The sequence below is a fragment of the Bos grunniens genome, chromosome 7 (genome assembly GCF_055505025.1).
Source record: "Bos grunniens cultivar Pamir isolate PY7600 chromosome 7, Bosgru_T2T1.0, whole genome shotgun sequence".
Classification (NCBI taxonomy): domain Eukaryota; kingdom Metazoa; phylum Chordata; class Mammalia; order Artiodactyla; family Bovidae; genus Bos; species Bos grunniens.
In genome coordinates, this window is record NC_141171.1 from 6,688,017 (window position 1) to 6,711,983 (window position 23,967).

The 23,967-nt window shown below is 52.4% G+C and overlaps 1 protein-coding gene across 14 annotated transcripts in view; it reads left to right on the forward strand.

Annotated features, from left to right (window-relative positions):
- The first annotated feature begins 258 nt into the window (after nt 1-258).
- EPS15L1 (epidermal growth factor receptor pathway substrate 15 like 1) overlaps nt 259-23,967 on the forward strand; it is a 106,112-nt gene continuing 82,403 nt past the window's right edge. For all 14 annotated transcript variants that reach the window (XR_015166536.1, XM_086408646.1, XM_086408639.1 and 11 more), the window contains exon 1: nt 259-319. Coding sequence is in view for 12 of the 14 variants with exons in the window: in XM_086408639.1 (XP_086264765.1) it covers nt 287-319 (33 nt within the window). In the remaining 2 variants the exon portion in view is untranslated. The remainder of the gene's footprint in view (nt 320-23,967) is intronic.

Genomic DNA, 23,967 nt, shown 5'->3' on the forward strand with positions numbered 1-23,967 from the left:
GCATAAGAGCAGAGAAATCCTGGAAGAGGTGGTGAAGGAATGCAGGAGGAATTCCGCAAAGGTCCCTGGTCCGCGCACCTCCCAGGCCCCGCCCCTTTCGGCTAGGGCTAGGCGCGCGCGGCCCCGCCCTCGACCCCGCCCCTTCAGCTCCGCGGAACTTGAACCACCCCGCTTTGGCCCCGCCCTCCCCTGGGCTCGGCTGCGCGCGCACCGCCCCTCGCACCAGTGCGCGCGCGCGGCCCCGCCCCATTCCCCGCCGGCGCTCGGAGCCCGAGTCCGCGGGAAGATGGCGGCCCCGCTCATCCCCCTTTCCCAGCAGGTACGAGCTAGACGGGCGAGGGTGCGGCGTCGCCGCGCGGGGCGCGAGGCGGGCGCTGCGGGGAGTCCTAGGCGTGCGGAGGCCCAGCTGGGTGACGGCGGCTCGCGCTGAGGGTCCCCGGCGGAGAGCGGGCGAGTGGGCGGGCGGTCCTGAAGGTGACAGGCCGGTCCGGCCCGCGGCCTCCCGCACCCTAGCGACCCTTTGCGGACGGCGACCCCGCAGGCAGGGCCGCATCGCGTGTCCGCTCCGTCCGGGGCCCGGTATTCTCCGCAGCTTCGAGGCCGGGTGATGCATGGTAGCATTCGGCTGTTTCCCGGGGAGGTGGGCGAGGGGCACCAGGATTTTTGCGGGTGCGGCGGCCCCGCGGGTCTTTGTCTCCTGTCGGGTCCCAGTGCCGGGTCGGCCAGCATCTCCGCCCCGGTGGAGGGCAGAGCCCCGCCGGAGCCGGGACCCACCAGCATTGCGACCCCGGACTCGTCTCTTCCCTTGGGAGCCCCTTCCGCCACCCCTGCGCTGTGAAAGGGAGGTGGGGGTCTCAAGTCTCCGGACTCCTTGTTGTGCCTCAGATCAGCCTGATGTTCTTACGGAGGGGCAGTGTCAGTGGCGCGACACAGACCTGGAATAAGAGCCATGCACAGGCAGCCCTGCCTTCTGGGAGGCACGTTCATTCATTTATCCATCCTTCAAATGTGCATAGGGCCAGGTGCTGGGAGCGCAGCAGTCACCCAGACTAACAAGGTCGCTGCTCTCCTGGAGGTGACACTCTCGTGGGACCTAGAAACAACCCATGTCCTGCTGATAACAGCTGCCCTTATTTGCTGAATGCTGTGTCGTACCAAGCACCGAATTATGTGCAGTTTGCCAGAATGATCGAGCACAGCGCTGGGATTCAGTGAGGATACAGGGTCACATTATCACGTGTTCAGATCTTGGCTCTGGGTCTTACTCCTCTGAGTGTCCTTGGATGACGCCCTTATCTTCTCCATGCCTCAGTCACCTTATTTGGAAAATGGGAATGTTAAAAAAGTATTGGGATCAAGTGAAGATTAAGCATGTCAAGCGCTTATAGCAATGCTTGGCACATCGGTATCACTCAGTGATCCTGTAATTAGGGCCATTATTTACTTCTCTGGCAGATTGGGACATTTGGAAGTAGCGATGACAGCAGTGAGAATGCCCAACCCCAGAAGAGCTCTTAGGCAGGTTGTCATGACTGGTCAGCTGATACATGGAGAGAAGTGGTGCCTACTTGCTAGATATTGCCAGAACTAGCCAATTTGTAACACTGTCACTAAATTCAAAGCACTGGAGATCCCTGTTATTAAGTAACAGATATAAAAGTGCTTTGTAAGCTATTAAGTGCCCTGCAGATGTTGCATATTATTATTACTAGCCAGTCGCTACATTTTAGGGTATGGGGGGGTGAAACATGGGTAGGCTCATTTAATGATGAAGCGCCTCTGATTTTTAAAGCTTCTGATCCGAATGACACTTGCCTTAATTTGCACTTTGATGACAGTAGCTAACGTTAATTGAGTGCTTTAGAGTTTATTAAATAATTTCTAACTTGTGCTTACCCACACAACAAATAGAGGTGATTCTTTACCGATGAAGGATTAGCTTTAGAGAAAGGCAGTGGTTTTTAGAGAAAGGCAGCTGTGAGGTCCGGTGTGAAAACCTGAATCAGGTCATGTGATTCACCTGCTTAGAATCCTTTAGACTAAAGTCCCAATCCCCTCCCCCGCCCCCAACACCACCACCTCCCTGCCACCCGCAGGAATCCCTGGTGGTCAGGTGCCTGTCAGCCTCTCCTGCCTCTTCCTCACTCTGGCACCCACACCGCAGCCCTTCTTGCGGCTTTTCTCCTCCTCCCATAGCGTAAGCTCTGTCTGTCCTCCTTCGGTGTCTTGCAGGCTGCTCTGTCCTGAAGCGTCCGTCCCTGTTTCTTCCCTTGATGCTCCCTTCAGGTGGCAGCTCACGTGTTGTTCTTCTGAGAGGCCTTTGCTGCTTACCTGTCCTAAGCCCCCCTCACACAGCAGTGTGCCTCCCTGACACCACCCATCGGTCCACAGAGGTCTGTGGGTCTCTTTGCTGTGTCCCCATTCGACCAGGTGCAGGCCTCTGTGCTCAGCACCCAGGGCGTGGCAGGTAAACCTGTGAAGCAAGGACCAAGGAGTTACACCACCCAGCACCCTTCACAGATGGCCTTTCTTCTCTCCATTTGGCCAGGGATCTGGGCCTTGAGGGTAGGGAGCTCCACAGCGTGGATCTCCTGGTCTCTGACAAGTTTAGGGCATTCACTGCCTGGTGTGCTTTTCCTGTTCCTTTCTCGGTATGTTTGTTGAATGATGACGTGGCCAGACTTTCTTCCTTGGATAGTCTTGTCAACCGTTCACACTTGTTAAGTGAAGCGCTGCACCACGGGTTCCTGTAGACCCAGACCTACCAGGCGCTTCCAGTCTAGCTGGGGGCCTCCCAGAAGTTCACGATTATTACCGGGGAAGCATGGATCTAATTCCAGGATAGTTTCTTTTTGGGGGCAGTGGGGGAGCCCCCTCTGGATCAGGAGGCCATGAGCTGGCTGGATTGAGGTGTAGGGCACGCTTGGAATGTGAATGGCCAGTTGAAGGTGAGTGAAGTTAGGAGCCAGTGAGTTTGTGGAGGGTGGGGTGTTTTTCCTCTGCCTCCAGCCCTGTCTGGGTTTTTCTTATCAGCCTCATTCCCGCTCTGCTCCCTACGCAGCCGTATCTGTGATGTCTTCTCCCCCTATACTCTCTGCTGACCCTAAATATAAATCTTGTCTATCTGAAGAGTGGATAGTTCTCCTTCTAACAGTGATTTTTTTCCCCCCTCCATCAGCGTCTCGTTGATTTTTCTTTCTCCCAGGCCCCCTTGCCTCTCCTCTTGCAGCGCCCCCAGAAGTGCACCCGTGTTCCTTGCCCCCTCTGTCCCAGGCGCTCTTGTAGTTTGCCGGCCGCCTTGCTGACCTTAACCTGGGTGACCTGTCTTTGGGGCTGGTCCTCCTTGAGCCCTGCGACACTTGTCAGTCACTGTAGCCCACCCTCAGCCTTTACCGTCTTCTCTTCTCTCCTGCTTGCATTGTTTTTTTCTGTGTGTTCCCGCCTCTGGTTGAGAGCACTCTAACCCGCCCTCTCCCACCCCAGACCCCATGGCCAGAACCTCATGCTGTGACCTCCCTTTGAACACTGTCTGCCCCAGAGGCCTCTTTACTGGGGTCTCCCCTCAGCTCCACTGGGAGTTCTCCCCCCTGTACTTTACGTGGCCCCCAGACCCAAGGGGCAGAGGTAACAGAAGGAGAGCATTGGGCTCAGTGGTAATGAGTCTGCCCAGTGCTCAAGGAGTTCCTTCTTCCTTCCTTTCCCCTTCGTCATAAGTTTCTTTAAAAAAAATATTTATTTTTATTTTATTTATTTTGGGCTGTGCCGGGCGTTTGTTGCTGCGCGCAGCTTTCTGTAGTTGTGGCTGGCGGGGGCCACTCTAGTTGTGGTCCACAGGCTACTCACTGCGGCGGCTTCTCTTGCTGTGGAGCTCAGGCTGTAGACGTGTGGGCTCAGTGGCTGCGGCTTGCAGGCTCCAGAGCACAGGCTTGGTAGTTGTGGCACACAGCTTAGTCGCTGCTCACTTCTTTTTAATGTGTGCCACTGTTCCGAGAAGGTTTTATTCCCATTTTACAAACAGGAAATGGAGACTCAGAGAGATGAAGTATAATAACTCGCTGAAGTCCCGCTGCTGGTGAGCGCAGAAATGGAGTTAAACCCACTTCTGTCTGCCTGCAGAGCCCTGCAGTTTCTGCTGTTGCAGGCGGCCCAGTGGGAACCCCGCCCACAGCATCATCCAGCAAGTGTGTCTGGAATGAAGGCTCAGGGCTTGGGACACTTGTTTGTCCTTTCCTCCCTTGTTTTTCCCTCCAAAGTAATCGCTAGTTTTTCTATCTCACTCAGATGCTAATGCGGTATAACTTGGGGGTGGATGGGGTAAGAGTCAGGTTTTAGAGTAAATCTGGCCCATCCTGTAAGATCCAGAGATCCCGGCTGTCTCTCTTAGTGACCTGCAGCAACCTGGTTTTTGTTGACTGTGTGGCTCCCAGTCACGCAAAGAACATGTAAGTTTTGTCTCTTCTGCCCCAACTTTGAGCTTTAAAACAACTTTTCCCACGCCTAATTCTTAATCCCAATCAGCTGATGGCAGAAGTGAGTGAGCATCTTTGATCAGATGTAGCAAATACAGGGTTTTTCCATTAGTCATGTGTGGATGTGAGAGTTGGACTATAAAGAAAGTTGAGTCCCGAAGATTTGATGCTTTTGAACTGTGCTGTTGGAGAAGACTCTTGAGAGTCCCTTGGACTGCAAGGAGATCCAGTCAGTCCATCGTAAAGGAAATCAGTCCTGAATGTTCATTGAAAGGACTGATGCTAAAGCTGAAACACCAATACCGTGGCCACCTGATGTGAAGAGCTGACTCATTGGAAAAGACTCTGATGCTGGGAAAGATTGAAGGCAGGAGGAGAAGGGGACGACAGAGGATGAGATGGTTGGATGGCATCACCAACTCAGTGGACATGAGTTTGAGTGAACTCCAGGAGTTGATGATGGACAGGGAAGCCTGGCGTACTGCAGTCCATGGGGTCGCAAAGAGTTGGACACGACTGAGCGACTGAACTGAACTGGATAGAGTGCGCTTCCCAGGTGGTGCTAGTGGTAAAGAACCTGCCTGCCAGTGCAGGAGACATAAGAGACTCGGGTTTGATCCCTGGGTCGGTAAGATCCCCTGGAGAAGGGCATGGCAGCCCACTCCAGTATTCTTGCCTGGAGAGTCCCATAGACGGGGGAGCCTGGTGGGCTGTGGTCCATAGCGTTGCAAACAGTCAGATGTGAGTGAAGCGAACTAACACCCACGCACTGGATGGGGTGTGCACTGTCTGGTGCCTCAGGCTGTGCCAGCAGACCTAGTCACCACCCAGGTGAGAGGCAGCTCGTGAACCCCACTCCAAGGAGTGGTGTTGGGTTCCCTCCACCTTGACCGACCTGAGCAGCCGGCACTCACTCAGAAAGCTGCTTGACATTCTTCCTGGGACGCTGCTTGCAGGGCCCCGTTATCCTCTGACGCCCCATCAGGGTGCCTGTTTTCCACGTTCGGGCCCCGAGGTATTCTTCCAGTGACCTTAGTTGTGCAGTACTTCGTGTACCTCAGTTTCCCCATCTGCAGATTGGGACTAATACCTACTTGTTTTACCGGCTTCACAACAGTGGAGCATCAGGATCCCTCAGAGCGGCAGATGTGTGTGCCTCCACTGTGCTGTTCGTTCAAGTGTTTTTACCGGGCATCTTCTCTGGGCAGGTGCTTTCTGGGCAGCAGGTTATACCTGTGAACCTAAAGACCCCCCTGCCTCAGGGAGCTGAGGGTCTAAGGAGGGGCCTGTTGGTGTCCTTTAGTTGCTAAGCTGCATCTGACTCTTTGCGCGTCTGACTCTCTGCAACCCCATGGACCGTGGCTCCTCTGTCCATGGGATTTCCCAGGCAAGAATACTGGAGCAAGTTACCATCTCTGTTTCCAGGGGTACCTTCCCGACCCAGGGATCCAACCTGCATGTCTTGCATTGGCAGGCAGATGCTTTACCACTGAGCCACTTGGGAACCACAGACATGCAGAAATGCACAGACATGTGTGCAGTGGAGCGATGCCGTCTGCGCTCTGAAAAGTATAAAGCCGAGGAGGGCAGTCAGATTGGAGGTCTGGGAAGGCCTGGAGTCTGTGCAGGCACCCAAGGACTGGGCAGGACAGGCATTTAGTTGGCTCAGATCATTGTCCCAGTCACCCTGGTAGGTCTCCTCCTTGCCTTTATGAAATGGTAAACTGAGGCCCAGGACCTTATGTCTCTTGCCCAAGGTCGCAGCCAGCAAGCGCACGCCGACGCGCTCTTCTGACCCTCTCCCTGGCCTCGGCGCTGCTCTGTGGCTTCCCGTCTGGGAGTTTGCTTGTTTGTGACGCTGCCAGGCGTTACAGTCGTGTGAGTCTCATCTGATTTAAGCAGCGCTCATGCTGCTTCAGCGCTGGGCTCTGCAGAGTCTAGTGGAGAAAATCACTTGGTTATGTTTTTATTGATTTGTTTTTGGCTGTGCTGGGTCTTCGTTGCTGCCGGGCTTTTCTCTGGTTGCAGAAAGTGGAGGCTGGTCTTACTGTGCAGCATGGACTTTAGGGTGTGGACTTCAGTAGTTGCGGTACATGGATTCAGTAGTTGTGGCTCCCAGGCTTACTTGCTCCATAGCACGTGGAATCTTCCTCGATCAAGGATCGAACCTGCATTGGCAGGAGATGCTTTATCACTGAGCCTCCAGGGAAGCCCTACATTTTAATTTTGTTGTTTTAATCTTGTCTCAGTGGAAGGGGGAGGGGGAGGGGGGATGGAAAAACCTCCTCATTATCTTTGTGAGGGGTCAGCAAGTTTCCCTGCTGGCGTGGCTCCTCAGTGCTTCCAGAGGCTGAAAGAGGAATGAGCGGGCCTCACCCAGCCCAGAGGGAGCTCGGACTCTGCTCGGGCCAGGGCGGCTCAGGTCCAAGCTGGAGGAGGGGCGGCTGACTTGCTTGGGTGTGTTGGAGACAGCTGCGTGGACAGGGCAGGGGGGATCCTGGGAGGGGAGATTGGCACGACCTTTCTGACAGGACAGGATGAGGGGAAGCCGAGAAACTGGAGCTCCAGCTCAAAGGGCTGTCATGGCTGGGATTTTGGAGTACATGTCCTGCTTTTAACTAGGGTGACTTAGGGTTGGAAGGAAGAAGGTGGCTTGGTAAAACGGGACACAGGAGTCTGTGCCTGGCCTACAAATCAGCCTGAGACAAAAGTGCCTGACCGGTGTCCGCTTGCCCAGAGAGGGGCTGACGCAGACGCGGGGGAGGAAGGGAGATGTGCTGGCTCACGGGCCCCACGGCTGCTCCTGCGCGCACGCCCGCCACGGCCGCCCCAGTTCTTACTGCCACTTGCTAATCGGGGAAGTAGAGGGTACAGATGACCGCAAACAGCCGTCTCCTTGGGTTGCCACCCGCTCTGCCTGCTGGGCGGGATTCCTGCAGTGTTTGATCGTAGAAATGATTTACTGGCTGGGTTCTGGCCTGGCCGACACAGAGGCGGTTCTCCTTTTGTGCACACTGGCTGGAAGAAGCCGATGGTGTGCCTGGCCTCCGCTGTCTGTGGGCTTATCGGGCCCCTGCCCTGCCCTGCACTTGACACCCTGTAGCCTGCACCTCCCAGACTTGTCGCTCTAGGCCCTGCTTTCGGTAGCTTGCACATTCTCTCCTGCCTCAGGGCCTTTGCACATGCTCTTTAGGGCCTCTCTGGAGTGTCCTTTTCCCTTTTCATCTCTGGTTAATCCCGGCTGCTCTTCATATCTCAGCTAGCACATTGCTACCCTGACAGACTGGCCCAGCTTTTCTGTTACTGCCTTGGGGGAGACCTTGTGCTTTTCTACATACCAGTTTGTAATTTTGTGCTGGTGGGAGTCTTCGACTGATGGTGTTTCTCCCCACCGTGTGGACTGTGTCTATGAAGGCAGGGACTGTTCCGGTTTTATCTTTGGGTGTGCTTCCCTGATGGCTCAGTGGTAAAGAATCTGCCTACAATACAGGAGACATGGGTTTGATCCCTGGGTCAGGAAGATGACCCGGAGAAGGAAATGGCAGCCCACTGTGGTATTCTTGCCTGGGAATCCCATGGACAGGGGCGCCTGGCGGGCTCCAGTCCACGGGGTTGCATGAATCGGGTACGACTTAGTGACTGAACATCAGCCTTAGGTGCTGCTAATCATCTGTTGAGGTAAAGGGTGACTGGTTGGGCAAGTCCACTTTATGAGAGACAGGCTCTCTGGCAGTTCTTGAGGAGTGAAGCAACACACGTAGATTGATTGCTTCTCCAGGGAAGGGCCAGAGTTGGTGCTAGCTCGGAGACATTTGCTGTAGTGGGACCTGCAGTGACGAAGAGCACCCTGACCAGAGGGTGCCAGAAGGGCAGAAGGGCTGGGGATGAAAGGAGTGTGTGGATTGGCTCCTCGGATGGGGTCCTCCAGGGGGGCGGGGGTGGGAAGCAGGTGTGGTGTGGGCAGGCGCAGGACCAGACGGGCCTTCCTGGGGGCCAGGGGGTGGCGCCAGGTGGCGGCTGCCTCCGCTGAGACCAGGCTGTCATCACCTTTGCAGCAGTCTTCCAGGCCAGGGCAGACCCCACACAGAGGCGCAGCCCGTCCCCTGGGGACACCCCCATGATGTTTACCGAGCACTTAAGTGTGCTGGCTCAGGCCCAAGAATAAAGCCAAGCGCCTGCCCTTCAGACAGCTGAGCTGGGGCCGGGCTCCCAGATGATCAGAGGTCTCGAGGAGGTCAGGCGGCAGCCTGCAGAGGTGGAGTGAATGGCCTCCACTGGGCTGGAAGTGAGGAGAGGAGAAAGAGGGACCAGCCTCTCCCTTCTCCCACCCCTTCCGTCCAGTCAGAGCCCCAGTTCCTGGACTCTGGTCACCCGGCGTCCCCCAGAGGGGTGCTGGGGAGAGATTGGGGCACAGGTCTTGCGTGGTAGTGAGGGAGTATTGTTGGACACCCGCTTTGTGCGCATTCACCACTGATTCCTTGTCAGGGAGGTGTCATTACCATCATCCTTATGCTCATTGGTTTATTACATTTAATATTTATTTATTTATTTGCCTGAGCCGGGTCTTAGTTACGGCATGCGGTGTTTTTAGTTGTGGCGTGTGAACTCCCAGTTGCAGCAGGTGGGATCTAGTTCAGGGACTGAGCCCTGGCCCTCTGTGTCGGGGGCGCAGTCTTAGCCGCTGGACCACCAGGGAAGCCCGAGGGCGGGCTTTTCAGTTTTACATTTCCAGTGGAAACAGAAAACTGTGTTCTTTCAGGCTGTTTTTAAAGAGGAGAGATTGAACAAGAATACAACTTGACAATGAGGCCCTCTTTTGGAGACAGTTTAACCATTAGGACTCTGAAATTTTGGGGCTGGGACCAGCCTCTAAATCGCCCCACACCTGAGGGATGGCCATGTTGGAGGTCCCAGAACCTGATTGACTCCGGTGTGTGTGATTGCAAATGTTTTTCCCTTTGGATGTTTTCTTTGATAAGGGTTAGAATGGCTTCTGTGCCCTCAGCGCACTCCTATGCCCATTTTGAACTTGGAAAAATATTTACTTGGCTGTGCTGAATCTTAGTTGCAGGATCTGTAGCTGCAGCACATGGGATCTAGTTCCCTGACCAGGGATCAAACCCAGGCCCCCTGCACTGGGAGTGTGGAATCTTAGCCATCGGACCACCAGGGAATACTCCCCATTTTGAGCACTCCCTATGCAGAAGGGGGGTTCCCAAGGGGGTGAGCTGACACCCACGATGCTGAGTGAGGTGGGCAAGCCTGTGGGCTACTCTGTTGCTCACACATCAGGCCGTGGAATCAGCAGCTTCTTCCAGACCAAGGTTTTAGTGTTGGCTTTCTACTTTTTGATTTTTTTTCTGTTGCCTTGTTGCCACTAGAAAATATTCTTTCAGTCAGAATCCTGTAAGTGGGTTTTTATTTGTATGTATTTAGCCTACTGTGGGCTTCCCTGGTGGTTCAAATAAAGAATGTGCCTGCAATGCAGGAGACCTGGGTTCATTCCCTGGGTTGGGAAGATCCCCTGGAAAAGGGCATGGCAACCCACTCCAGTGTTCTTGCCTGGAGAATTCCGTGGACAGAGGAGCCTGGTGGGCTACAGTCCACGGGGTCACAGAGTCAGACACGACTGAGCAACTTTCTTTCTTTCTTTAGCCTACTGTGTGTGAAATTATATGTTAAATAAAAACAAACCACAGAAACTAAGAGAACTGAAAGGCTGTTCAGTCCTGGCGTTGAGAGCAGTTCAGCCAACGAGTTGAGGGAGAAAACGAGGGCGATATGTACCATCGTGTGGCCAGCACTTGATGAAATATTTTACCGTTTGCTGAAAAGATCGTTTGGCACGGCCAGCTGATCGTTTGGCATGGCCAGCTGCGACATGGTTTGATGTCACTGCACACGTCCTAACAGCTTTGTCTGACTTCTCTCCCAACAGTTCTTCGTAGATAAAACCTAGTCTTCCGTCTCAGTGACAGTAATAAAGGCCACCATAATAATAGATCTCATAAGTGCTTCCCTTTGCTGAGTGTGCATTATCTACATTTTCTCACTTGATATAGGAGCAGACATCTTACAGATAGGGAAACTGAGGCCCCAAGAGGCTTCAAGCTCGTCTTCACTTTGCCTTGTCTACCCGAGGGCTGACCACCTTCCACCCATCTCACCCCCTCCCTCCCAAGGCGCCATCTCAATCTCACCCATCCCACGAACAGCCTTTTCCTGACCCAGTGTTGTGGGTGGATCTCACAACATGCGAGTGTGAAACTCCATCCCCCAAGAAGGGAAATGCAGGGAAGGGGCCCAGGCAGTACAGTAGTCTTAACATAAATTAACCTTGAAGAAGTGTCTCTTTTATAAATTTGGGGCTACGGAAGCATGGGAGAGGGACTTATTTCAGTGGGGAATTCCGACTACTTCTTACAGCCGGAGATTTGGTGTGGGGGCTGGAAGGTAATTGGCTTTCAGCAGGCAGACACACACAGCCACACGCCCCGCTAGGGGTAGTCTGTGCTCAGACAGGGTGAGCGGTGCACAGCATGCAGAGTGGAGCATCCTCCAGGCCGGGAGGGAGGGCAGGCAGGGTTTGATGGTGGTGTGTGTCTGTGAGCCAGTGAATGTGTGTGTGTGTATGGGTGAGTTTGGGGGGAAGTTGGGCCATCAGGGTCAGAAGGTGGCTGTGGAGCACGTAGCGGGCACAACCCAGTGGAACTCCAGACTCCTTCAGCAACCACCGAGGGGCTTTCTGAGCAGAGTTGTGACCCTGTGCCAAGTGGGATGGAGAGGGGAGCGGGCGAGCGCTGGAGCCAGCTGAGAGGCCGAGGTGTGTGCGGAGCCCTGCGTGGGTTGGAAGGCCGCCGTCGCTGCTCTGTCTGCCTGACCCTTCCCTCCTTCAGGACGAGGCTTCATTCCTGTGCTGTCCCTGCCCGTGCCTTTGTGGTTTGGTCTCTGACCAGACGTGATGCTCTGCTCTGTGGTGGCAGGGACTGTCTTTTCACTCACTGTGAAACTGGGGAGCCTGGCTTGGTGCTGGGAACTTCGAGAGCCCCTGGGCTCTACAGAGGAGTAGGCGCTGGGAGGCCTGACGGCGCCACCTGCAGAGGGGAGCAGGGAGGCGGCAGGGAGAGCTGCTGGCCTGGTCCTGGCGTCCTGTTGTGCCAGGGGTCAGAAGATGGCAGGGATGTTGGGACCCCGGGGTGGCCAACATAGAAAGGGATTTGGGGAAGGCTCAGGGCACGCTTTGGAGAAGGCAGTGGCACCCCACTCCAGTACTCTTGCCTGGAAAATCCCATGGATGGAGGAGTCTGGTAGGCTGCAGTCCATGGGGTCGCTAAGAGTCGGACACGACTGAGCGACTTCACTTTCACTTTTCACTTTCATGCATTGGAGAAGGAAATGGCAACCCACTCCAGTGTTCTTGCCTGGAGAATCCCAGGGACAGGGGAGCCTGGTGGCCTGCCGTCTCTGGGGTCGCAGAGTCGGACACGACTGAAGCGACTTAGCAGCAGCAGCAGCAGGGCACGCTTGGGCCTTCCCTTGTGGCTCAATGGTAAAGAATCCGCCTGTAATGCAGGAGACGTAGGAGACTCGGCTTTGATCCCTGGGTCGGGAAGATCCCCTGGAGAAGGAAACGGCAGCCCGCTGCAGTACTCTTGCCTGGAGAATCCCATGGACTGAGGACCCGGCTGGCCGCAGTATGTGGAGTCACACGGAGTTGGACACGACTGAGAGCAGCAGGGCACGCCTGGGGGGCATTGGGACCACTGTGAGGAGTGGGCACCTTCCAGGAGGGCAATCAGTGCCCTGCTGTGCGTAGGGGGCACTGACTGCTAAGGTGTCACTCCTGTGAGTCTCTGCAGGGCCTGGTCCCTCAGATGGAGGAAGGGAAGAGAGAATGGACATGGTGGGGGAGGGGCTGTTCTCTGAGACGCCTGGAGGAGCCGTGTCTAGGAGGGCTATGAGCTTCCCTGGTAGCCCAGAGGCTAAAGAATCTGCCTGCAGTTCAGGAGACCCGGGTTCGATCCCTGGGTGCGGAAGATCCCCTGGAGAAGGGCATGGCAACCCGCTCTAGTATTCTTGCCTGGAGAATTCCATGGGCAGAGGAGCCTGGCGGGCTACAGTCTGTGGGTCACAAAGAGTCAGCCACGACTGAGTGACTAACACACACAGGGATACAGGGAGGCCAGGGCTGCGTTGATCTTAAGCAGGAGTTTGGGGCGGGAAGCTGCTCCCTGCTCCCTCTAGGCGGCCTGGGCAAGGTCCCTTTCCTGTCCAGCCCACCTGCTCCACCGTGTGGCCGCACTCAGCCCCGTACCCCTTCCCCTGTGCCTGGCAGTCCCCCCAGGACCCCACCCCCTGGGTGTTTTCTTGCCAGTGGCGTCTCCTTCTGGCTCAGTCGGGGCCCCTCCTCCCCAGAGCTTCAGCGTGGGTGCCCAGCGTCTGTTATCCCCTCCGGCAGACTTGGCCACGGTGGCTGCCGGCTCCTCTCCCTGCGGCCTGTGTCTGTGGGCCCCTGCGTCGCTCCCCATCCTGCCTTTTCCTCTCAGCACTTGTGCCCTGCTGGTTTCACTGTCATGTCTAATGCCTTCTCCAGAGCAGGAGCTCCAGGAGGCTGAGGGGGGACCCCATATTCACTGTTGCACCCCTACTGAGGCCAGTGCCCAGAACCAGGCGGGCAGTCCGTGGGTACTGCGGAGTGGAGAAGGGATTACCACCTCCATGCCCCGTGGAGACCTCCAGAGAGACGTGTTCGGGGTGGGCAGCCCCTGTTCTGTGAGTTGCTGCACCATGGGTGGCTGCGTCCATCTGTGTCCTGGAGGATGGGCAGTGTCTCCCCAGCTTCCTCCACTCCCTGCTGTCACCGGCTCCCAGTAGCCGAGGGTATACTTGGTTTTCCTCCTCACGAGTGCATCTGCTCAGCTTGCCTTTAGGAAGATGGGATGATATTCTGACCTCCCAATGAGAGGTGGGCAGACCTGTCGTCTCGCTGTGCCTGTCTCACTGAAACTGCACTGAGTGACCCCGAGTCCCTGCTGGGGGACTCGCTGCAGGGCCAGCCTTGCCCGTCCCTGATCTGCCCCCTGACTCTGCAGGCCCAGGACGTGCCTCCCGTTGTGACATCTGAGGCTCCTGCGCTGGAGTCCTGGGCTCACTTCGCCTGCCTCTCCCCTTGCTTGAGCCTCAGAGCTCAAGATACGAACCTGTGTCCCTTGCATTGGCAGGTGGATTCTTTACCACTGAGCCACCAGGGAAGCCCAACATGTACGTGTTCAATAAGTGAATGAATGAATTCGTAAGTTCAAGAGCAGAAAACTGGCAAATCCAAGGGCGTGCCACTGTCTGTGAAGGACAGGAGGAGCTTGGTAGTTTGAGATGCAGTCATGAAGGGTGGGCATTTCTGGGCATAAAGGAGCTGGTGAAGGAGAGTGAGGTGTGAGAGGACGGGACTTGACAAGCCAGTGTTTGTCGAGAGCTCACCGCATGTCAGCGGCCAGCGGTGGGAGGCCTTGTCCTTTTTCCAAATGAAGAAATCAAGGCACAGAAAGGCTGCTCAGCCTCCCTATGAAAGGTTGTTGCTGAACGACACAAAGACGCCGGGATTCTTGGCCTCCGGAGGAGAAGAATTCAATCCGTGGCCAGAGACGAGGCTTGATCGCTCAGAACTTTTGTGTGATAAAGTTTTATTAAAGTATAAAGGAGAGAGAGAAAGCTTCTGACATAGGCATCAGAAGGGAGCAGAAAGAGTACCCCCTGCTAGTCTTGAGTTGGATGTTATATAGTCACTAGCAGTCTGTTAATGAGAGAAAGGAATGTCTTAAAACTCAGAATGGCACCAGGCCCCTCACCCATAAGATGCATTTTGGGATAATCTTGGCACCAAAAGGTTCATCCCGGGCCATAAAATGATTAACTTGAATCTTGTAGAAGGGCAGATCACCATGCAAATAGTTTCGTTTACATAGATTAGGGCAACAATATCTGAGTATAACATACTGGTTTGTCAAGTAGGTTCTGAGCCATTAGGTGGAACCGACTTGAAGACAGAGTCTGGGGTAAATGCATAGCACATTAACATAGCTTAAGACAAACATTTCCATAAGAAAAATGCACTGGTTATCTCAAGGTTTGAGAATAGTTAACTTCAGGTGAAACCAGGTGTCATTATGGCAACACAGTATTTTAAGAGAAACCTCCTTTTAAATTTGTATAGAGAAGGAAAAATAACGCTAGTTTGTTTCCTCCTGCCGCTTAAGAGAGAGAAAAATGTCTGACACTTGCAGCCTATTTCCTCCGCTTGGAGACCCCCGGCCTTCCTGCCTGTTACCCTCTCACCCAGGGTGGCACGGCGTCCCAGTGGTGGGGTTGGCCTTGAGTCTACGTGTGTGTGGTGGCACCCTTGACCTCTGTGTGGTTCTGCTTCCCCTGGTGATGGGAAGACCTGCCGAGAGGTGTGGGCAGAGGCTTTCTTGGGGAAGGTCGGGGCTCCGCGTAGGTCCTGCATCCTACATGGATCAGTGTGTTGGAGCCAGAGGTGGCCTCCAGTGACTTTGTTCCTCTCTCCCTTCCATTTCTGGTAGATGGGGCGGAGAGCTCTGGTCTCCCAGGAGCGTGGAAGCTGTCACACCTTGATTCTGTGTTCCTCCAGATGGCTTCTCGCCCTGAACTCCCCCTGCCTGCCTTGTTCACCCTGAGGCTCTGCGGTGTGTCTGATCGTTCTGAACGCTCCTGCTCCATGGTTCTCCTTGTGTGTATGTGCTCAGTTGCTCATTCTTGTCCGACTTTTTGCAACCCCATGGACCGCAGCCCGCCAGGCTCTTCTATTCATGGAATTGTCCAGGCAAGAATACTGGAGTGGGTTGTCATTTCCTTCTCCAGGGGATCTTCCTCACCCAGGGATCGAACCTGAATTTCCTGCCTCTCCTGCACTGAGGCGGAGGCTTTACCTCTGTGCCACCTGGGGAGTCTCCTTGCAGGCCGGGACTATAAATGTAACTCCCCCGAGGTCTGCATGGGTCACAGGGAGGCCCTGCCTTCTGTGCCACATGGCGGGCGTGCCCTTTCGTGGTCCTTCATCGTGGTGTCATTTGGGTCTCCAGGGAGAATCATGTGTCTTCCTTCAGATCCCTCACCTTCCACGTCTCCTTTTCCCTTTTCTGTCCTAAAAGCAGTGTGTGTTAACTGGAGAACTCAGAAAGCCAGGGGAGGCCCCTGTTCACGGGGAAGGATCATTGCACACGTGTGTGTCCGTCCCACCAGGTGCAGATCCCGTGCACGTGGCTGCTGTGTGCTCGCCAGCTGGGTCATCACCGGCCTTCTGCTCTGGGCCCTTTTCACTTAAGCAGGCTTCATAGATGTTCTGCCTGGGCCGTTTTTACTGTTGGATGGTATTCTGTCCCAGGATACACGGTGATTCATTTATCGGCTTAACCGGTTACTGACTGCTTTAGGCCTTCGCTGTCGGCTGCAGTCCCTGCCCGCAAGAAGGGCACACGGATCCAACCTTCTTGCCCTTCTGCCTTCTGGCATATCTGATCATCACTGAATCCCTGGGGTTGTGTGTTAAAGAAATTCTGGATTTTATTATTTGGCAAAAGCACGATCCTGCCAGTGGTGAAGCTGTTCTTCATTTATCACACTTGAACCTGAAGCAGCTTGTACCATGAAAATCCTTGCCAGAGCAGAAACACATCAAATGTTGGTCTTTAGTTATATGAAAACTTTAAACACACTAAAAGCAGAGGGAAGAATTTAATGAACTCTCATGTACTCACCACCAGTTCACAACAGAGGCCAACATTTTGCAAATATCTTTACCCAAGTTTGTTTTCACCTTAGAAACCATATTTCGAGACTTCCCTGATGGTCCAATGGCTAAGACTCTGCACTCCCAATTCAGGGCGCCTGGAATGGTCTCAGGTCAGGGAACTAAATCACACATACTGCAACTAAGAAGTTTGCATGTGGCTTTGAAGGCCTCAGAGCAGCAAAAAAAAAAAAAAAAAAAATTAAAAAATCATATTTCAATATGCACCTGTAGTAGTTGAGACTGTTTTCTTTTACATCCCTGCTGTGCCCTACCACAACAGAAAACAATAAGGATTGCTTAGTATTATCTGATACCAGTCCATAATTCAAATTTCCCTAATTATCTAAAAATATCATCTTGCATTTGGTTGTGAAATCTCCTGAGTCTCTTTTTAAAATTTTTTAAGTTTGGTGGCAGTCCACTCCAGCATTCCTGCCTGGAGAATACCCACGGACAGAGGAGCCCAGCGGGCTACAGTCTGTAGGGTTGCACAGAGTTGGACACGACTGAGCGACTGAGCACGTGTGCAGGACAGCGTCCAGACCAGAAAGTCATGTGCTCCACAGTTAGATGCAGAACAGCTCCATCCCCACAGGGATCTCTCTGGTTGCCCTTTTACTGCCACACCCTCTTCCCTCCTACCCCGTTCCTTTCTTAACCCTTGGCAACTACCGATCTGTTCCTTTCTGTAATCTTAGCACTTGATTATGTGCAGTGGACTCATACAGTATGGAGCCTTTGGAGACTGGCCTTTTCCATCAGTATAGTGCTCCGGGGGCTTCCCTGGGGGCTCGGTGGTAGAGAATCCACCTGCCAATGCAGGAGACGTGGGTTTGATCCCTGGGTCAGGAAGATCCCCTGGAGAAGGAGATGGCACCCCACTCCAGTGTTCTTGCCTGGGAATGGACAGAGGAGCCTGGTGGGCTGCAGTCCATGGGGTCGCAAAGAGTCGAACAGGACTGAGCAACTAAACAGCCACCACTACAGTAGTGCTCTGGAGATCCTGCTGGGTTGTTGTGTCTGTCCGGAGTAGATTCCTTTTCATTGCCAGGTAGTATTCCACGGTGCTGTGGGACCATGGTCCATTAGAGCAAAAACCCACTGAAGGAGGTCTGGCGTGTTTTCAGTGTTGCGAGACTGTTAGTAATAAAGCTGCACTCAGCTTTGAGTCCAGGATATTCTGTGAATTTAAATCTTTGTGTCTCTGAATGCCTAGGATAGTTGCTGGTCTGTGACAGTTGCACGTCTAGTTTTTTTTTTTTTAAGAAACTGCATGCCAGGCTGTTTTCCAGTGTAATTTCACTTTTTTACATTCCCACCAGCAATGTAGAAGTGACCTAGTTTCTCTGCATGCTCACCAGCGTCACTGTTTGCTGTTTTAGTCGTTTTGGTAGCTGTGTGGTGGCCTCATACTGTGGTTTTTCAAGAGAATTTTTTTTTTTTTACTTGAAGTATGGTTGATTTGCAATATTGGGTTAGTTTCAGATACACAGAAAAGTGGTTCAGTTATAAATCTAACTTCTCAGATTCTTTTCCAGTCTAGGATTCTCACAGTATATTGAATATGGCTCCCTGTCACTGCGGTTTTTAATTTGCACTTGGTCGCTGAAGGTGTACTGACCATCTTTTCATGTCCATATTTGCCATCTGTACATCCCGTTAGTGAAATGTCCCTTCATGTCTTTGCTCATGTTCTCATTGAATTGGTTCCTTTTTGTGTTGTTGAGTTTTGAGAGTTCTTTATGTATTCCTTCCTGGCTTCTGTGGTGACCCAGATGGTAAAGAATCTGCCTGCAATGTGGGGCACCCATGTTCGATCCCTGGGTCGGGAAGCTCCCCTGGAGAAGGGCACGGCTCCCCACTCCAGTATTCTTGCCTGCAGAATTCCACGCACAGAGGAACGCGGCAGGCTACAGTCCACGAGGTCGCAAAGTCGGACACGACTGAGCGACTTACTTTCACTTTTACTTTATGTATTCCGGGTACCAGTCCTTTGTTGGATATGTGATTTGCAAATAGTTACCCTTGAACAACACAGGTTTGAACTGTGCAGGTCCACTTATATGTGAATTTTTTCTTTTCTTTTTACTTTCTTGAGCAGGCCAGCCCTGAAGGAGTGGCCTCTTTTTCTTTATTTTTTAAAAGTTTTTTTTTTTTTTTTAAGTAAGTGTGTGCTACAGTCAAGCACTACTTGATCCGAGTTTGGTTGACTCCACAGATGTGGAACAGAGGAGCTGTGTATAGAGGGCTGACTGTAAGTTACACTTGGATTTTCAACTGCAGAGGGTGGGTGCCCTAACCTCCACAGTCAGTGTTCAAGGGTCAGCAGTATTTCCTTCTAGTCTGTGGCTTGTCTTTGCATCCACTTATCAGAGTCTTTCATAGATCAAACATTTGAAATTTAAATCGATAAACTGAGGTCCAGTTTATCGATTTCCTTTTTTTTTTCTTTTGAATCAGCCTTTTGGTGGCACATCTGAACTCTCTCCCCAGCCCCCAGTCCTGAATATTTTCTCCTTTGTTGTTTTCTGAAAGTTTTCTGGCTTTACATTTAAGCTTGTGATCCCTTTGGAATTCATTTTGTAGAAAGTGGGAGACTTAATGTCTCCAGGCTCCTTTTCTTCTCTGGAGGATGGCCAGTCGCTCCAGCACCCTTGTGGACATGGGCCTCTTTCCTCCTAGCTGGCTTTGGCACCTTTGTCAGAAGTCACTTGGGCATATCTACGTGGGTCTGCTTCTGGGCTCGCTGTTGTGTTCCACGGTTTTGTGTGTCTTTAGCACCATCAGTGCCACGCTGTCTGGATTACTGGAGCTTTGTAGCAAGCCTTGGAATCCGGTGGACAGAGTCCTCCCACTCTATTCCTTTGCAACATTGTTCTAGCTTAGTTCCTTTGCCTTTCTGTATAAATTTTAGAGTAATCATATCTGTATCAATGAAGACTTGGAATCATGTTAGACCTGCATGTGGGGGCATGCACGTGTACCGCATGTTGCGCTGGCCTCAGAAAACCCCTCCACCCACTGAATCTTCCCACTGGCAGGGCCCGGGTCGTGTTTGCACCTTTGCCAGCCTGAGAGCAAATACTGGCATTTCCTTCCATTTTGCAGTCTCTCAACTGAACATCTCCCCTAACTTTGCTGCATCCCTTCTTTCAGAATCACCTTTTTCTTATCCTTGGCTAGTTTTTTAAAATTGGGATATCTCTTTCCTCAAGATTTATGAAGGCTCTTTCTCCTGTCTCAGTTCTTCCTGCAGTGTTCACCTTAGCTCTGGCTTAGAGGCCTCGGATCCAGCAGATGGAGGGAGCTGTCAGTTTCAGGGAGGTTCAGGATGCCCCAGTGTTTGCTGAAGCTCTGTGAGAGCTACTGAGTTATATCCTGGTTTCCTTGCCTGCAGAGTGTGGGCTGGCCTGCCTGGAGGGCTGTACACACAGCCAGGGGGATGGTTGTGCACACCGCCGGGGTGGGGTGACGGTTGTGCACACAGCTGGGGTGGGGTGACGGTTGTGCACACAGCCGGGGTGGGGTGATGGTTGTGCACACAGCCGGGGTGATGGTTGTGCACATAGCCGGGGTGGGGTGATGGTTGTGCACACAGCCGGGGTGATGGTTGTGCACATAGCCGGGGTGGGGTGATGGTTGTACACACTGCCGGGCTGATGGTTGTGGACACTGCCAGGGGGATGGTTGTGCACACCACCGGGGGAACTTAAGAGGAAGGCGAAATGCAGGGATTATCAAGTGAGCACTTCTCTAGTCCTGTTTTGGTCTCAGCATCTGGTTTTCCAAGTAGGCACTCACACAGGGATGTCTTCTGGTAGTATGCGCCTAACTTCCTGCAGAACTTAGCAATAGCTTTGAAAAATATGGCCATTACGGAGTCTCAGTGTTCCTGAGGAAATGGCAGGCTGCCCTGGTTTTTAAGTCAGTTCTTGTGCTGAAGTCAAGTGGTGCACTTTGACCACGTCCGTCGACTGCAGCCTACCACGACACAGTCACGTGTTTGCGTCTTCTCGGGCGAGCGTGCACAGGAGGTTGTGCAGGCCTGTGTCCAGCTCTGTCATGCCCTGGCTGCTTTTGCAGAGTGCAGAGTAAGTTTGTGTCCCAGGGCCTGGGGCTCCTCTGACTCCATCACTCCTGGGCTGTGTGACCCCGGGCAAGGTAACTTCGGTCCCTTCACCCATATATGGGGGCAAACAGTAGCATCTGCCCTGTAGCACTGTTGGAAACAATTAAATGAGATACTGGATAGAAAACAGTGAGCATTCAGTAAGTGTGATGGACTGTTTATCAGATCAAGGATTATAAATACTTTTTTCTAAAAGTTTAAAAATGAAAATGGGTTTACGTAACAAATGTTTTGAAGCAAGCAAGGCGAGCGATCATGATTTTGTTTTGCAGAAGAGCTCCTGCCCTGTATGAAAGCAGGAATCGGAGCTGATGGACTCAGTCCTGAGAGGATCAGGAAGCCCAGTCCTCAGGGCTTCCCCTCCAAAGCAGTACTGCCGTGTTCCTCATCTGAAGCTGCTTTTCCCCAGGTGTTAAAATTACACACACTTGCATGAACTGTGGAGTTTTAAAGGCCTCCGAGTAGAAGGATGTGAGCTTGTTCCCTGCTGTGTTCCCCTGCCTGTCTCCCCATTTGTACAGTGCCTCTTGGGCTTCCCTGTGGCTCAGCTGGTAAAGAATCCACCTGCAATGCGGGAGACCTGGGTTCGATCCCTGGGTTGGGAAGATCCCCTGGAGAAGGGAAAGTCTACCCACTCCAGTATTCTGGCCTGGAGAATTCCATAGACTGTATAGTCCATGGTTGCAAAGAGTCAGACACGACTGACCAACTTTCACTTCTGGGCTGGAGGAGACAGTGAAGAGGCCCTGGGAACTTTTCTTAGTATTTTAGGAGTATTTTAGGAGACCAGCTGAAAGAGCAGATTCACAGGTTTTGTATTTATTTGGGTGTGCCAAGTCTTAGTTGTGGCATGTGGGATCTAGTTCCCTGACCAGGGTTTGAACCCAGGACCCCTGCATTGGGAGCACAGAGTCTTCGCCACTGGACCAACAGGAAAGTCCCCAAAGTGAAAGTTATACTGAATGTCCGTGAATAATTCAGAGTCAAAGATGGCCTCTTAGCACCCTGGGCTGGTGGAGGAGAATGCCCTGCTGCACAGACTCTGTCTGACTTCCGTTCTTGAAGCCATCTCTGAGCCGTCCGCAGCCTCTGAACACTGAAGGCCTTGTCCCCTGGCCTGTTCCCTTTCTACCTTTGCCCTGGCCTCACTCGGGGTTGGGCAGAGGTGGGCGGCTCTGGCGCCCACTCTCAGCACTCAGGGGCTCTGTCCTGCAGCGTGGCCGCCCGCAGCGAGCTGTTGGTGTCCACAGTGTCTGCCTGGCGTCCAGGGGCTCGAGGCTTCGAGGCGTTTGTCGTCAGTTCTGTTGCAGTCATGTATCGGGCAGCTGGCAGGCATGACTCCACTGTTCCTGGGGGGAAGTTGTGTGGTAAGAGGAAGTGCCAGTTAGATCTGCCGATGTTTCCCCTTTCCCGCCCCCTTCTGCATATGTAGTGGCTGACGTGTGTGTAATTAAATCAGAACCTCTTAACTGCCGTCATTGTTCCAGGTTACCCAGACAGATCCCTGTATTTAGTGAGGAATGAGTGACGCATACTCTGTGGTTTTCCATTAGTTGTAGGTCATTTGGGATCGACTTCTGAGTACAGATTGCCTATGAGCGGAGTCCTTAGCACTGACAGTCCAGGCTTCGGAGCCTGGGGCTTCAGGGCCTTTTCTGGACTATTTGGGGTCTTGTTTCTCCTGATCGTGGATCTGATTCGGAAGCATTTGGGAAGTTTGAGACAGTTATTAACCCTTGGTGCTCCAAATACCATAACTCTGTTTTTCATTGGAATCACAGTAGCTTAGAAACCTCTCTCCTGCCTACCATGAGATCTTAAAAAAATACCACTGGAAATTCATTTCAGAGCCATGCCTCTCCGATTGCTGGCAGCAAGGGGACCTTTTTCCAGGTTGGGGGGGGTGGTCCCTAGGGTCTTGCATTCTGCTCCCGTGAGCCACAAGCACATGATGTACTATCGGGACCCAGCACCATCACCTTTACTGAGAGGTCACAAACAGCCGGCCTGACTCTGCTTCCTCACTTGGCCTTATTCCTCCGGGGTGATGTGTTTGGAGAGCATGTAGACTTTTAATTAGTTAATTAGTTTAAATTGAGATTGCAGTTGACCTATATAACATTATGTTAGTCTCACCTGTACAATGTGATTTGTTATTTGTTATTCATGTTGTGAAATGATCACAATACTTAACACCCATCACCACACATAGTTATAAAGTTTCTTTTCTTGTGATGAGAACTTTTAAGATGTCCTCTTAGTAACTTTCAGTATACAACACAATGTTATTAACTAACGTATTCTATCCTGAGAAGTTTCTACCTTTACCCATTTTGCCCCCCCCCCGCCCCGCCCCCGCCCTTCCCACCTCTGGCAACCACCCTTCTGTTCTCTGTGTCTGTGGGTTTGGCTTTTTGTTTTTCAGATCCACGTACAAGTGAGATTGTCTTTCCCTGTTTAACTTATTTCACTTAGCATAATGCCCTCAGGGTTCATCCACGTTGTCACAAATGGCAAGACCTCCTTCTTTAAGGACTGAATAGTGTTCCTCTGAATGTGTGTGTACACACCACGCCTTCTTTATCCATTCAGCCATCAGTAAGTAAATATTTAGGTTGCTCCCAGGTCTTGGCTGTTGTAAACAGTGCCGCTGTGGCCATGGAGGTGTTTGTTTGTTTGTTCTCCTTTGAGTTAGTGTTTTCATTTCCTTTGGATAAGCACCCAGCAGTGAAATTGCTGGATCGCATGGTAGTTTTGTTTTTAATTTTCTGAGAACTCTCCGTATTGTCTTTGATAGCAGCCGTAGCCACTTAGACCCACCAACAGTGTTCAAGGGTTCCCTTTTCCCCACACCCTCACCAATGCTTGTTACTTTTTAATCTTTTTGATGCTAGCCTTTCTACCCAGTGTGAGGTGGGATACTGTAGTTTTTATTTGCCTTGCCCTGATGATTAGTGATGTTGCGTGTCTTTTCACATGCCTATTGGTCATCTGTAATATTTTCTTGGGAAAAGTGTCTGTTCAGATCCTCTGCCTATTTCTTCATAGGCATATGAAGACTTCAAGTCATAGTGGGTTGTTTGTTTTTTTGCTGTTGAATTCTGTGATTTCATGTGGAATTTTAAATTCTGGCAATCAAACAGGGTGTGATGGTGGTCACTACTGTCTAAGTCATTAGAAGCTAAGGGGGACAGCCTCTCCCAGAATGGTATCTGCAAGGGCCCAGGGCGGGAGGAAGCTGCCATCCTGGGAGTTGCTGTAGCTGCTGTACACTTAGCTTTTTTTCCGGCCGTGCCACACTGCTTGCCGAATCTGAATTCCCTGACCAGAGCTTGACCCTGGGCCCACGGCAATGAGAGCACCAAGTCCTAACCGCCGGGCTGTCCGGGAAGCTCCCTTAGCTCTTCGTTTCTTCCTGTGGTGTCGTCTTTTCTTTCTCAAGCATCGGTCTTTACCCTCCTGTCTTGCCTTTTTTTTTTAAGATACCTGTATCACATAGCAGTATATTTTAAAAATATTTATGTATTCATTTTGGCTGCAGCGGGTCTTAGGTGCAGCTTGAG